General features: G+C 53.2%; 1 protein-coding gene across 8 annotated transcripts in view; it reads right to left on the reverse strand.

Moving 5' to 3' along the window:
- Nucleotides 1-11,449: 11,449 nt before the first annotated feature.
- The window catches only part of PKNOX1 (PBX/knotted 1 homeobox 1), a 58,866-nt gene continuing 54,735 nt past the window's right edge, over nt 11,450-15,580 (reverse strand). For all 8 annotated transcript variants that reach the window (XM_040621870.1, XM_040621869.1, XM_040621867.1 and 5 more), the window contains one exon: nt 11,450-14,656. In XM_040621870.1, coding sequence (XP_040477804.1) covers nt 14,445-14,656 — 212 coding nt within the window. In that variant the 3' untranslated portion in view covers nt 11,450-14,444. The remainder of the gene's footprint in view (nt 14,657-15,580) is intronic.

Here is a 15,580-nt window from a genome sequence, read left to right on the forward strand (position 1 = left end):
CGGCCTTCTGAGTCTGGCTTATTTCACTCGGCATGATGTTTCCGGAGTTCATCCACACTGTAGCAAGGGTCGGTGCTCCTTTATGGCTGAAGAACGTTCCATTCTGCAGATGGACGTTGTGTTAATCCTCTTCATCCACGACGGACATGAGGAACTGTGCTACCCTGAACCTTTATTTATGTACAGGTATTTGTTTGAAGATCTGTTTTGAATTCTTTTGGTTTTTTTTTTTTTTTAAAGATTTTATTTATTTATTTATTTGACAGCCAGCGAGAGAGGGAACACAGGCAGGGGGAGTGGGAGAGGAAGAAGCAGGTCCCAGCAGAGGAGCCTGATGTGGGGCTCGATCCCAGGACCCCAGGATCACGTCCTGAGCCGAAGGCAGACGCTTAACAACTGAGCCACCCAGGCGCCCCGAGAATTCTTTTGGTTCTATACCCGGGGCTGAAACTAGGTCATGTGGTACTTCCATGTGTGATTTTTTTTTTTTTTTTGAGGAACTGCCAAACTGCTCCACAGCGGCCGCACCGGCTGACATCCCCACCAGCCACGCACACAGATTCCAGTTTCTCCCCGTCCTTGTCCACATTTGTTATTCTCTAGTTTTGGGGGTTTCCGTGTGTTTGCTTTATAACCACGAAGGTGTGAGGTGGTGTCACTGTGCTCTGGATTTGCGTTTCCCTTATGACTAGTGATCTGAGCATCTTTCCATGTGCTTTTTGGTCATCTGTGTATCTTCTTTGCAGAAATGCCTATCCACGTTCTTTGTCCATTCTTAAATTGGGTTGTCTTCTGTCCAGTTGTAGGAGTTCTTTATATATTCTGGATACCAGACCCTTATCAGTTATGTGATTTGCAAATATTTTCTCCCCTTCTGTGGGGTAACTTTTCCCTTTCTTGATAATGATTTTAGTGCACATTTTAAGCTTTGATGAGGTTCAAGTTATTTCTTTCTTTTGCTGTACATTTGGTATTATATATACGAACCCATTACCAAATCCAAGGTCATGAAATTTTACACCTGCTTTCTTCTAAGACTTCTATAGTTTTAGCTGTTATATTTGGTTCATTAACCCATTTTGAGTTAATTTTGATACATGGTGTGAGGTAGGGATCCAGCCTCATTTTTTTGCATGTGGATGTCTATTTGTTAAAGGGAGCTCGTCTCCCATCAAATGGTCTTGGCGCGCTTGGTGGAAATCAACTGTCCATACATGGAAGTATTTATTTCTGGACTCTGAATTCTCCTTGGTCAACAGATCTGTTCTTAGGCCAGTACCACACTGTTTTGATGATTATAGCTTTGTAGTAAGTGTTGAAATCAGGAACTGTGAGCCCTCCAGCTTTTTTAGTAGTAGCCCTCCATTTTTGGTAGTATTTTGGAAATCATGATGTATCTTGATGTATTTTTCTTCATGTTTCTTGTGCTCAGAATTCTTTGAGCTTCTTGGATTTCAATATTTGACTTGAACTACTTCCAGAAAAAAAAGAAAAAGCCGGGAAACAAATCACCAGTGAAGTAATTCAGGAAACTCCCTAGACCAAAAGACATGATTTTACAGGTTGAGAAGGTCCAGCCAATACCCTGCATAATGAATGGGGAAAGACTCACACAGGGAACATCATTGTGAAATGTTAGATCACTACAGACAGGATCCAAAAGCAGCTTCCAGAGGTGGGTGGAGAAACCCAGTTCACCTAGAAAGTCTTGAGAATGAGAAAAGTGTCTAACTTGATCTCTAGCTTGTGGAAGCTAGGAGACAAGGGAGCAGAGCCTAACAACATCTGGAATTGGAAGGAATCTAGGCCAGGTCCGCCCTCAACAGCAAGATGGGGATACAACGTTTCCACCCAGGCAGATCGGCCTCCTGGGCCCATAAAGCACTGGAGAGCTGCTCGGCCCAACAGGATCCTCAAGGGCGCCCAGAGTGCTGGGGAAGGCAAGTGTCCTGCCGGAGGCCTGGTCAGCCACGGACTGCAGCAGGACAGAGGGCTCCAGGGCATGCTCTGAGGCGGAGGGAACATCAGAGGCCTACGAACATCGGAGTCCCAATCCTGCTAGAAAGTAGGGGTTGCTTCAGTACCTAGGAAACACCACAAAACGGCAACCTGAATAAAGGCTAGACTGTTGACCCTTGAACAGTGCAGGGGTTAGGGGTGCTAACCCCTCTCCCCCTGCAGTAAAAAAAATCTATAACTTTGTTCCTCAGAAACTTAATTGCTGGGGCGCCTGGGTGGCTCGTCAGTGAAGCGTCTGCCTTCGGCTCAGGTGGGGTCCTGGGATCGAACCCTGCATCGGGCTCCCTGCTCAGTGGGGAGTCTGCTTCCCTCTCTCCCTCAGCCTCCTCCCTCTTACTCTCTCTCATATACAATCTTTAAAAAGAAACTAAACTGCTAATAGCCTAGCGCTGACCAGAAGCCTTGCTGATAACAGTTAACACATACTTCGCATGTTACATTTGTACGGTGTTCTTACAGTAGGCTAGAGAAAAGGTTATAAGAAAACATCAGGAAGAGAAAGTCCATGTACAGACTAGACTATGGAGAAAAAAGCACAGCTGAGTGGATCCACGCCGTCCAAACCTGGGTTCGAGGGTCTGCTCTGTGAGGAATGCAGTCACCGTGCCTAACACAGCTAAGCCAGGAGGAAGGGCTGCTTCATTAGACCCTGCAGACACTGAGTGCTCATCTAAGCCAACGTTAGTAAACCACAGGGAGTGTCTGCACTGGCGGGAAGGGGCACGTGGACAGGAGGGTCCCCGCCGACCTACAGAAGGACGTTACTAGGTAACAGTAGGGTGAGTGGGTGTTTGGAACCACGCGTGCAAGGGGCGCAGCCTGCAGCTGGGGGGCCTGAAGCCGCTGTCTCTCGAGTGCACGGGGTGGGCCTGGGACCTACCCGTGTTCATCGTAAGCCGCTTAGAACTCTGCCCTGGATCTGTGTACAGCAGTGATTAAAAAAAAATCTTTTTACACAAAGCCAGTAAAAGCTAGTTTCTGGACAAAAAAAGTATCTTGGGCACACATCCGAAACTCAGTAGTCCCTGTATTAGGCTTTTGTGAACCAGCGACCGGGTGGAGAAGACAGTCCTGTCTGATGGCCCCCATCTGATGCTGTCATTACAAGGTTCCCAGTGGGTCAGCAGGTTACCTTCCCACAATAATGCTCGTACCGAACCGTCTTGAACACTTTCATAGCCTGCTCCCCGGGTACCACAGAGTAGACCATAGGACAGTGATGCTCCGTGTGGAGCTCAGAGCCTCCCCTCCCCTGGGCACCCCAGCCTGGGCCTGACCTCGGGGGTCTGCACCACAAGGCTGGTGGGCCCTCAACCTCGTCAGGAGCCGGCAGCCCCCCGCGGCCTGCTCCTCATTGCTCTGAGCCAGCCCAGCCCCTGCGAGGGCCAGAGACCTGGTGGGCAGCGCCTGTGGCTATGTGGGGTTTGTCTTGGGGGAACTTCTGAGCTTCCCGGCTGGGCAGGGCTGCATGGGGCTCGGGAGCGGCCTCTAGCGTGTCACTGGCTGTCCCCCACTGCCCCCCTCAGACACCGCTTCTCCGGAGCAGCAGGCCTTCCACGACAAGCCGCCTGTGGCTGGCACACTTCCCTCCCATGTCTGTGTGCTCTGCGCAGAGCAGCCCCGTGCCGCCGGACGCGGCCTTCGTGAACAGCAGTTCCTTGGTCATTAGCACCTTGACTCTAAGAGGGAGGCTCCTACCTGGTGTCCCGGGCCTGGGCTGTGGCAGGAAGCCCCTTGCTTGCTCTGGACGCGGCCGGCAGTGGCTAGCACGGGGGGCTGCTCTGTCCACGGGCCTGAACTCCGGGGCATGGCCACACCTGGCTGCAAGGGAAGCTGGGTATGGGGTCTTTAGTCAGTTGGCCATAGGCTCAGCTTAAAATGGCAATGGTGGGGGTGCCAGTCCTAAGGAAAAAGAAAAATCAAAGCTGGTTGGGGACACACCCTGCCCTTTCCTGAGGGTGCCCTTTTTAAGGGAACCCCACAAGTGACAGAGCTGGCTCAGGACACTAGTGTCCCAGAGGGCCAGCCGATGGAGCTCCTTGGGTCCGTGTGACCATCCCACATGGCTGGCGGACCCCCTCCTCCCACCGAGTCGGGCCGAGGACCGTGGATCACTCCTGGCCATGCCCAGAAGGTGAGCGCTCTTCCTGGGTTGTCCTGGTGGGAGACAAAGCCCACCTTCCAAGTTGCAGACCGGGAAGCACCGATCACTCTCCCAACATCCTTTGCAGCTAGGATGTGGGCACCAGACAAGCTTGGCGGATCAGACGCGCCACCCCACGCCACCAGGAAGCAGGACGTGGAGCCCCCTGCAGGATCTGGGCCATGGCGTGAAGGACACCCTGCCACCTGCATGGGTGGGGGCCGCAGCAGGCTTCTGCCCCATTCCTGGTGGGACCAGCCGTGGCTTGGCAGCTGGCCTGAGCCCAGTCCTCCGGCTTCAGGACCACTCGAGTCCGGCCTTCCTGGCAGTTTCCTTTTTGCTGAAGGAGCCACAGACTGTGTCTCTTGCAGCAAGAAGCGCTGAGCGGGGCCGTGTCCTCCATGGCCACCGAGGACGGCTGTATCCTCAGTCCCTCCCCCATCCTCCGTCACAGCGGAGTGCACACTGGGTTCCAGAGGGAACGCGCTCTTCCTGGAGCCCAAGCTGCGGGACGAGGAACCAGCTGTCCTCCATGAGGGTCTGACAAGTGCTGGAAAGACTCCTGCCCCCAAAGAGCTCTTCCTGGGCTTTGTCACCTTGGCTTAAGGTACTATCAGTCACTCTTCACCCCTCAGGAGGCTGGCTGGCCAACCTGCCTCCTCCTGTACCCAAAGACACAGGCCAAAAGCAAGATTCTTCTTTATTGGCCAGATTAGTGAGGGTCAGGAGCAGAAATCCCCACAGTGGGGAGTGCCGGCGGGCAGGCATCCCCCCCACTCGACCCGGGCACGGGCCTCTGCCGGCTCCTGAGGGGAAATCCGTACAGCCTCTGGGGAGTGCAGCCTGACGGCACAGAGACGCAAACCACCCGCTCTTGCATCGCGCAGACATGGACTCAGCGTCCCTATACATCAGACACCGGTCCAGGCCCTGAATGACAAATGCCCCGACCGCAGGCCTTCCCTTCCAGTGGGAGGAGCCCAACAAGAAATAAACAAGTGTGGTCTGTACACCCGGCAGCCTTGAAGAGGAAGGACAGCCTGACACACGCGACAAGGATGGACCTTAAGGACATCACGTGCCATGAAATAAACCAGCCACAGAAGGACAAACTCCGTCTGATTCCACTTGCAGAGGCATCTCAAAGGGCCAGACCCACGAACACACGAAACGTAGAACGGGGAGGGGTCAGGGGAGGGGCCGAAGGAGGGGTGTGGGGACTGTGTTTGATGAGGACAGAACTTCAGTTTGAGAAGGCGGAAAGTTCTGGAGGCGGACGGTGGGGATGGGCTGCACAACAGTGCGAAGGTACTTAATGCCACAGAACTGCACGCTTAAAATGTAGTTAAGACGGTGTATTTAGGGGCGCCTGGGTGGCACAGCAGTTAAGCGTCTGCCTTCGGCTCAGGGCGTGATCCCGGCGTTACGGGATCGAGCCCCACATCAGGCTCTTCTGCTATGAGCCTGCTTCTTTCTCTCCCACTCCCCCTGCTTGTGTTCCCTCTCTCGCTGGCTGTCTCTATCTCTGTCGAATAAATAAATAAAATCTTTAAAAAAAAAAAAAAGACGGTGTATTTTATATTCTGTGTATTTTACTACAATGAAAAAAAAAGGAAAAACAGGGAGAGAGTTGGAGAGTGGGGAGGCAAAGCGGCCACATTCCCCAAGCCTGGGAGGGCTGGTGCCCACCGAAAGGTGACATCTGAGGCTGGAGAGTTGTGTGGGGCTGCCTGGCAGACGGCAGCTAAGAGTCCTCCAAGCTGAGAGCACAGCCAGCGCCCAGGCCCCGGGGCAGGAGTGTGCCTGCGACGTCGCGGCAGGCCCGAGGGACCGGAAGGAGCAGGGGAGCACTCAGAGCTGGCGCGGGCTGCCCCTCTGCGAGGCCCCTGCAATCCTGCGTGGCACTCGCCCGCTAGACGAGCACCCTGCCTGGCTCCAGACCGCCCAGCCGGAGCAGCGTCCTCCCAGAGGCTGGCCCTGGTCATTCGGGCCAGCTCGTCAGCTTGGAAGCCACGTGGAGCAATTCCCACCCGTGGACACGTGTGTGCGAATGCTCTGGACGGCGTGAGTCCACAGCTTCCCAAGGGCTTGGCGACCCTCTCGGGATGCTGCTCTTACAGCAGAGGCCACACAGTCCTGAGAACGGAGGAGCTTCCCAGGTCGGCAGGAGACGTCAGAGTGGCACTGCCCATTTCTCTTAATCCTTTCCCAGAGCAACCAGGAGCGGAGCACGGAGAGCGTGGGAGGCAGGGCCCGTGGCCTGGGCAGGGGTGAGGCCCACAGACTGGCAGCCGGGCTGCAGGGGAGGCGGTGCGCGGGCCCGGGGCAGGCTCTGTGCAGGGGTGGCTCTGTCCGGCCTGGTTCCCACGGCGGGGACCTGAACGCCGGGCTGCTAACGGGAGGCTGGCTCTGGCTGCTCGGTGGGCAGGGGAACCGCGTGCGCTCTGCCAGGGGAACGCTCGCCAGCGGCCTGATGAAGAGCAGCCCCGGCGGGGTGCAGCGGGCAGGGCGTCTGCAGGCCGGCTGCCCAGAAGCTCTGGAACGTACAATAACACGCTCATGCCGACTGCTTGTAACGTACCGACTCCCATCAAAAGCTGCGGTGGTTTTGAGCAGGTATTTGCTTCACTAAAAGTTCACAAAATCAAAGAAAGGCGAGGACCAATGAAACCCGTGCGTGGACCCTGAGAAACTGTCAAAGGCCATGGAGGAAACAGGAGGGGACCAGGGGACACAGCAGATGGGAGGGGGCGGGAGAGCACAGAGGAAGCGCTGTGGGCCGGGTCAGGGCCTCTCTGGCAGGTGCCAGGACGGCCGGACAGGCGGTACTGAAACCTCACCCAGGGTCCAGAGACGGGATTCACTTGATGGACAAAGTCCTAGAAGAGCAGGCGGGGCTGGCAATGCTGCTGTGACCCCAAGAGCCCGCCACGCCCAGAACACAAACATTCCCACACAGAGAATCAGGACCGCAGCGGCTTGAGAATGCTCAATGGGAAGCGAAGACTATGAAACCACCTCTCAAATTCTAAGTAAAAGAGCTTTCCAAGTCCCAGTTCTCCTTCCTGATTCCCATTTTTAACTTCTGGACCTCCGGTGCAGAGAGCTCATGACGACCGCCCGACCCTCTGCGAGCACCCTCCTTCCCTCCCAGGCCCCCACACCGGGACGCGTGCTTTGGGCCAGATACGAGTCGGATAGGTGCTTCGTGTGTATCTCTTCTTACCTAACAGAAGGGGGGCAGACATGGTGCTCTCTTTCAACCTGTCCTGAAATCTTGTTCATCATTTCGCAGCTCTGCTTCACTTTCCGATGGAGAAGCCACGAGAGCATGACCCGACGATAAGGACAGTGGAGGACCGACACACCCCAGCTCTTCTCCAGCTCGGAGCCGCAGTGGCCAGGCCGCCAGATGACTGACCTCCAAAGCAGGACAAACCCTTCCAGGCAGGAGGAGACGCAGACCGGCTCCCCTTCAGTAGAGCACAGGAAGGGGAAAGAAGACAGCCGGCCATCGGGGAGACAGCGTGCACTTGCACGGGGGCTGGTGAGGAGGCGAGGGGAGCAAGCTAGGGGACTGGAGAGACCCCCTCAGGGATATGCAGGCATGACCCCTACCCACCATCCTGCCTGATGTGGGAAACAAAGGCAGGAGAAAAATTATTAAATTTCCTCACTACCTACAGCCCATTGACAAGTCCTTGAAACAGGCAGAGTGACCTTCCTCTAGGAACTCAACTGCTTCAATATTAATACTTCGCTAAGGGCAAAAAGGCAATCCTAGCCTGTCCCCCCTTCCCCGCCCCCCACCCAGGATCCTGTAAGCCTACTTTAACGTATAAAAGTTCCTTTAGAAATTTCCTTTATCTCTAAACCCTCCAAGTGTATGGCCCACCGATATACATCTGAGGGTCTCATGACTCAGGTTCTATTAGACGGGAATAAATGACCTTTTCCCAACAACAGCCAGCCCCCTCGAGGTCCTGGAAACCTTGCTTCCAAAATTCCTTAGAGACTTACGCTCTCCCTAACCCCTTCCCGACTTGCAAATATACAATGGGCCACTCCTCATGACCCGGATGCAGCTCTTTCTGCCCATGGGTCCCGACCCCATGCTTTAATAAAACCACCTTTCTGCACCAAAGACATCTTGAGAATTCTTTCTTGGCCGTCGGCTTCGAACCCTAACATCATGACCATTTCCTCACATGAAGTAAGAGCCTTAATCCACGAGGGAAGGAACCACCTCACGCTGCCCCATAAAGACCACTACTTCTGGGGAGGCCCAGAGAATCGTTTGGACCCAGGATGCAGCCCTGACCCCAGGCCCACCTCCTCTCACTCTGTAAGGCAGAGTTTGCCGGCAGAGGCACGAGCAGGCAGGACTGCCGAGAAGGCTGACCCTGGAGCCCCAGGACCTGCCCGCCACTGAGACCGAATCAGGAGAGCCCCTGCCTCCACCTCCCAGCCTCACTGGGTCTTCTGCTGGGGGCGGGGGGGGAGCAGGGAGACCACCTCGGGGGCTCAGGTGTACGGGGCCGGCCGAATGCTGAAGGCAGGGCAGAAACACGGGACAACGGTCTGGCTGGAGGAATCCGAGGGTGAAAAAGCAACAGCGAAACCTAAACCCAGCACGTCGGTTCAAAAGCCTCCCTCCCCCGCGCTAGCGGCCTGTCGGAAGGGGTGTCCCCATCCTGGGCGCGAGGACTATCTATCTTGGTCTCTGCTGTTCTAGCAGATAAATCCGGCACTCCATCGCGAGTTACGAGGCACAGAGCAAAGTTAAAAGCACCCCACCTTGTCAAGAGGCAAAGCAGTCCTTGGAACCAGACCCAAGAACACCAGCTTGCCGCAGTCACCTAGTTAGGGGCGCCCGCCTCCCCAGGTGCATCCTGCCGCACGGGCTCCCGCGATGCGGCCAGGGGCATCTCTGCACAGGTCCACGCGGGGAGCGGCCACGCTTCCCTGGCCGGGACAGCAGGGCCAGAGCACGGCCCGCTTCCATCTCCGGGAGTACCCGGAGCACCGTGAGGAGGCCCCCGCGGCGGGGGTCCCAGTGGTGCTCCCGCCCCAGGACACAGGCTCCCGATCCCACACAAGCTCAGAACCACCTTCCCCACTTCGGCCCAAGAGACAAAGCGGTTTTAACGCCCGGCGCGGGGATTATGGTGCGGCCAAGCTCGCCTCCATGGGCTTGCTGGCCGTTCCGATTCACCCATCAGTGACTGCCCGTTCATATCCTCTGCCATTTGTCTCTGGATTTCCAGTCTTTTTTCTTTTTGATCCGGAGGACTCTTCCCTTAACCCTAACTAGTAACTCCTCATCGGAGGTGGACGTTACGACAGAAAAACACTCCTCTCAGCTTCTCGCCGTCCACAGTCCACAGCGTCCTGCACTGAGCAGAAAAGCTTCCTTTGGCTCTGGCCAAATCCACTCGTGTTTTAGCCTGTCGTTTATGTGTTCGGGGTCTTAAAAGGTCTTCCACAAGGTAACAAAGAAACCCCCCCAGAGCATCATCTCCTGATCCGCCGTCACCTCCCCATGACCCCGGGCGTCTGCCTCACGCCACTTCTCTGACTCTGCTAGAAACCACCGATGACCTCTGGGGGCCCAACCCAACGTCCTCCACACATGCCACTTCCTCTCCTAGAAACACGCCTTTCTCAGCTTCTCTGGCTCAACTCCACCGTTCTGCTCTAACCGAACTCTGGGCTTCAGATCTCCAGTCTCCACTAACACGCAGTGTAGATGCTTATGGGCTTCACTCTTTCTGACAGGACTGCTGTGTTAATACTAATGAAAACAGGGTTAACAGAAAGCAACATATTTTAAAATATACGTGGTTTTTTTCCACAAGACATTTTCTAAAAAAAACGCCTAAGCAACTGAAGCCATCAACATCCTTAAAAATGTTCCTTTTCAAACACTGCCATTAAAAAATTCCTATATTAAAGCCATCACGGGCTTTTGCAGGCTGAAGTCTTGGGTTCATTTAAATAATGACATAAGAAATGGAAACATCTGTGTGAGATAATGCCTTCTAAATACTATTTGTATGTCAAATACTAAATTATTCAATTAAGCCACACAAAGTAGCCCTTTACAGACTGACCGTGGGAGAGCTGGGAGAGCCGCTACTGGGAGGAGCCTGGACCTGGGCCCGGGCCCGGGTGCCGGGACAGTGGGCTGCTGGCAAGCTAGCCGCAGGCCCGCTTCCGAGACCAGCCTTCATCTCGTCGTCACGTGGGCTTAGAAGCTACAGCCCTGCAGCTTTGCAAATCTTAGTTTAAAAACCGTATGGAGATCTTAGGTCTTAGTGAAGACATGAGTCTCTCACTGTAAAAGGGCAAAACTCATGTGTGCTGCGAATTCCGTCACGGAGTGCCTCTAAGCGTGGCACAGGGGCCAAACGTAACATGCGTTACTTCTGACCTCTGCATGACATAACAAAATGCAAAACATTAATCCAATAGGGCTCTTATTTTCAGGATTTGCTAGATCACTACTTACTTCTCTCTCTAGATAGACGGGTAGAATTTGATGAGTTATAAATACTATTTTTGAGCTAGAATAAACCTTATAAACCAATTTCTTCCTTTTACGAACAAAGCACTTGAAGCCTAAAGGGGTCCAAGACTAGGCCGAGGTCTCACCTGGTTAGAACTGACCTGGAGGAGCTGCAGGGACGACAGGGGCTCCGTTTCCCATCCAGTCAAACAGAACGTTTCCTGAAACGCTCTCCTTCGAGCAGGCTCTCCTCACCGCCCACAAGATTTACAATTTCACATGCACTTCTTAAAAACACTCGCGTCTGCTTACTTCGGCCTCTAAGCATGAACAGTTTGGGGGGAGTTAAAACACACTAGACTACAAAGAAAAAACTCTCTGAAACTGTTTTAACGTAGCTCTCCAACGCGTCCAGAAGGACCTTGGGCGTCACTTTACGACACGCACCGTGGAAGGCAACACCTCGCTGATGAATCGTTTTCTCATTACTACCCAAATAATTAGGTTTATGATAAACTACAATAAAAAACAAACAAAAACTTTCCAATTTTTTTCCCGGAATACCAATGACTAATTGAAGTAAGTAATTTAAGGAAAGACTCCTGAAAATGCAAACGGACCTGAGTGTCCCGGTGCAGTACAACCCTAATTCCTAAAGTGCAGGGCTCGCTACGAACCCCACGTCACCAGCAAAACCTGTCAACAATTCGAGTGTTTTACTTAAAATGGAAAAGCAGCTTGCGGTGACATCAGCTTTAGAAAATAAAACATCCATAAAGCATGTTTCTATTTTTAATTTTTTTGCTTTGATAAATCAATCGCTTCACAAAAATCCCTTTTAAAGACAACAATCCAAGAAAACATATTGTTACAGTATTCACATTTTAAAGATTGTCAGTTCGTAGACCAAACATAACTAAAACGAAGGCAGATTGCGGAGTTATTTCTGTCACTAACTGCCAGACACGGGCCTTTCCCCACCGTCCGGGGACGTTTGAGTCTGCCTGACGCTCGCTCCCCCAGGGAAGGACCAGACCGTCCGTCGCCAGGCCCTGTGCGGTGTGGGTGCTGGCGGCACGGCTCCCGCGGTCTGGGAGCGCCCACCTCACTCCGCGCGCGGGGTAAATCCTGCACCCCCCGTCTAGCTGCACTCGGGACGCCGCGGAGTGGCCATCAGTGCCGCTGGCCCGGGGAGCGGTGCAGCCCGTCGGCTACCTGCTCCACCAGCGGCACGGGAGGGACAGCGTGCTTCACCTGGTCTCAGAACGCGTCCGGAGCATCCTCCTTGCGGAAAGTCACGAGCAGCGGCGTACAAGCAGCTGCGCTTCCGGGGGCGTCCGAGGAGCCCGGGCCTCCGGACGCACCTCTCTGAATGGCTCATCCTAGTGCTGAGAACCTAAGAACACCAGCCCCAGCCGGAGGGAGCACGTGGTGTCACTGGGCACGGAAGGCCGAGTCTCAGGCCAGAGGGGGTGGGACCCTGTGCGCCCCCATCTCTAGATGGACGCGGTCTGTGTAGCCCTCGACTAACAGGCTGCCGCTCGCTCGGTGAGCACGATCCCTGCGATCCCTGGGCGGGGAGGGAAACAGTGACCAGCCCGGGTGTCCCCACTGGGAGAACGTCTGCGCTCACCCAAGGAGCAGGGCGGCTGGGAGGGACTGGGGACCTGGGGATGGAGGAAGCCGGCTGGCTGGCCTCCCCAGGTCCTAGCTTCAAGAAGTCCAACAATGTCAGACTTTAGGTCAAGTTAAAATGATCTTTTAAACTTGGGTTGACTTCCTAAAGATATTACAAATCGTTGATAAATAAGGGTTGTCACTGCTGCTTACCAATGTGACCCTCTCGCCCAGAGTGGGCAGTCAGGTCTTTCTTCTAAAGCTCCTGAAACATTTTCAGAGAAATTCCCATGTATTTCCAACTGCCTTCTACGTTATCTAGGAGATACTCTTCTGTGATTAATCAATAAATTCTGCGGGGGGTCAGTTGCAGAACCGAATGTGCCCCCGCACAAGATGTCCCTCGGCGTCCCCTTCGTCTGTGGCACCTACCGCTGCCGACCCCAAGCACGGACAACTTTCCCCGACGTGAACTGTCCTTTAGAAACACGGACTGTGGCCGTCCCATGTACAGAGCTTATGAGACAAGGTGGCTTGTTTTCGCTCTGAGAAAGAGCCCCACTTGCAAATACGGGATAACACACAAAACCCAGTCTACTCTTGTGGTTTGCCTTGTCACCAGGAAGCAGAAGTCCTAAAGTTATTCCAAATCTCATGTGATCAAGTCAGAGGGGGAGGGCTCTGGAAATTCCAAAGCAACAACGGACAAGGAGAAAACATGGACACCAGGACCAAAGGCGGGAGAGTCTGCCGTCACCCCAGTCAGGGTCACCATGTCACCGTGTCACTTCGGGGAGATATTAATTACATAACAGAGCTGAGCATGGGTTATGGGCCCTCACTCTGATCCAGTGGGGTAGAGGACACTTCATATTAGTTTATAATAAACATTCTATGCATAACACGTGGCTGACGAAAACATCCTGAAACAACACACAGCTTGGGGCGCCCGGGTGGCTCAGTTGTTAAGCGTCTGCCTTCAGCTCAGGGCGTGATCCCGGCATTCTGGGATAGAGCCCCACATCAGGCTCTTCCGCTGGGAGCCTGCTTCTTCCTCTCCCACTCCCCCTGCTTGTGTTCCCTCTCTCGCTGGCTGTCTCTCTCTCTGTCGAATAAATAAATAAAATCTTAAAAAAAAAAAAAAACACACAGCTAACTGGCAGAGTAACCATTTAACTGCAGTCAGATTTAAATCAGACAGAAATACGGGTGGTAAGAGCGTTAACCGAGGACTGGCCACCACTTCGCCTGACTTACCTAGTCCTATTTAGTAACACCTTTAGCTCTAGGTTCAGATCGAGTGTACGATGCAATCTGAGCCTTTACATATAAACTGAAATTTGCAGGTATCAAAATTTCATTCAACAGTTGTTTCTTTCATAGCAGTAGATATAAATCACCACCCTGGGATGGCAGAGAACCATGGAATGCTAGCTAACTTTGGGCAGGTTCACTAAATTTGGTCAGTTCAGAACATTCCAAATTGAAATAGTAAGCATGTATTGTTTCTTCTCTAGAAATTTCATCCTCAACATAGTCGTAATCCAATTCATAACGAATTTATAAAAATAGCTTTTTTATCCAATAATTCCAGCAAGGTAAAAATAGGAGTTTCTTTTTATCTATAGCAAATGAAACAGGCTCACGGAATGTGCAAGAACCTAAGCGTATTCAGACCGCCGCAGGCCCAGCACGGAGTCACGCCCACTCTCTCGTTGTGCGGTTGTGCGGCGTCCGCCTCGCACTGGCGACTTCAAGATGCGGAAGCTTCTTTCAAACCCATGGGCCACACAAATAAATCAGCCCACCGAGACCTGCTCCAACCACAGAACTAAATGAAAACTGCATAATATTTTAGAAAATGGCAGCACTATTCCTTAATCTAATTAGGGGCTCAGGGGTGTTTTCATTCATCACATTTTTAGCGTTAAACCTTTAAAGAATTTCCTTAAAACCCCCCCACACACGCACACACGCACTTGAAAGAAGTCGCTGCACCGGCAAAGATGCTCTGGAAGCGTACTATGAAATACAAAAGTGCACTCTTCTCTATCTACATATAAAACATATCAGAAATAAAACTGTGTAAAATGTTTGCTGTGCAAACTATAAAAAGTCAGGCCAGCCCGCCCCACGGTTCTGGGCCGAGCCGGCCCCCTACTGCAGGGAGTCGCTGTTCTCCAGGACGAGGCCACTGATGTGGGTGGGGGCGAGCGTGGCCCCACTGTCCCCCGTGCTGTCCACAGACTCGTCCTCGCTCTGTTCCGCCATCATGACCTGTTGCACTGCCAGGGTGGCGCCGTCCGAGGACAGAGACTGGAGGCTGTCCACGTTCATGCTCACGGGCGTGGTGATCGTCACAACGGCTCCTGTGGCAGAAGGTTAAAATCAGTACCACGCGGGAAGACGCTTTGTTACTCAGCGGGGCACTGTTTGCTATGTGACCTCATGCTAAGACCCCCACATATGTTTCTGGGATGTTCCACAGGGAGTAGGAACTGGTCTCTAGAATCAGCCTCAGCCCTTCCTTAGCTAATACACTCTAAAAGCTCTTGGTCTACAGAAGGCCTCCGGGGTCAGGACTATAGAGAACACAGATGCACAGGGCAGAAAGCAGGTGCCACAAGGAGAACACAAGAGATCAGGAACCTCAGAGCACGCTGGTCTCCGTGCGCCTTCCAGCCTAACAGCCGAGGGACGGGAGCTCCACGAGCACGAGGGACTCTGAAGCTACCGCACACATGTGGGGCCTGCTGTGTGGGTGAAGCCTGCACAAGTAGTGATGGGTGATGGCAGGAGACCGTGTCATAAGGCAGAATTTGGGAAACACTTCTCAAGAAATTCATTCTTTCACTCTGGTCTACGCACAGAGTATCATTTCACGTATGTAGCGGGAGCACAGATGGGAAACTGGTCATGAGAAGGGTTTCTTTCTTTCTTTTTTTTTTTAAAGATTTTATTTATTTATTTGACAGAGAGAGAGACAGCCAGCGAGAGAGGGAACACAAGCAGGGGGAGTGGGAGAGGAAGAAGCAGGCTCCCAGAGGAGGACGGAGACCGATGCGGGGCTCGATCCCAGGACTCTGGGATCACGCCCTGAGCCGAAGGCAGACGCTTAACGGCTGAGCCCCCCAGGCGCCCCATGAGGACAGTTTCTGGAGAAGATTAGGAGCCATGATGGAGGAAAAAATCACTTTTCACTGGATAGCTTTGTTTGAACTTCTTCCCCAATATACAGGTATTGTCTTTTCCAAGGAGGGAGGGAGGGGAAAAGGGAGAAAGAACTAATACCT

The sequence above is a fragment of the Ursus maritimus genome, unplaced genomic scaffold, assembly GCF_017311325.1.
Source record: "Ursus maritimus isolate PB19 unplaced genomic scaffold, ASM1731132v1 scaffold_4, whole genome shotgun sequence".
In the NCBI taxonomy this organism is placed as follows: Eukaryota; Metazoa; Chordata; class Mammalia; order Carnivora; family Ursidae; genus Ursus; species Ursus maritimus.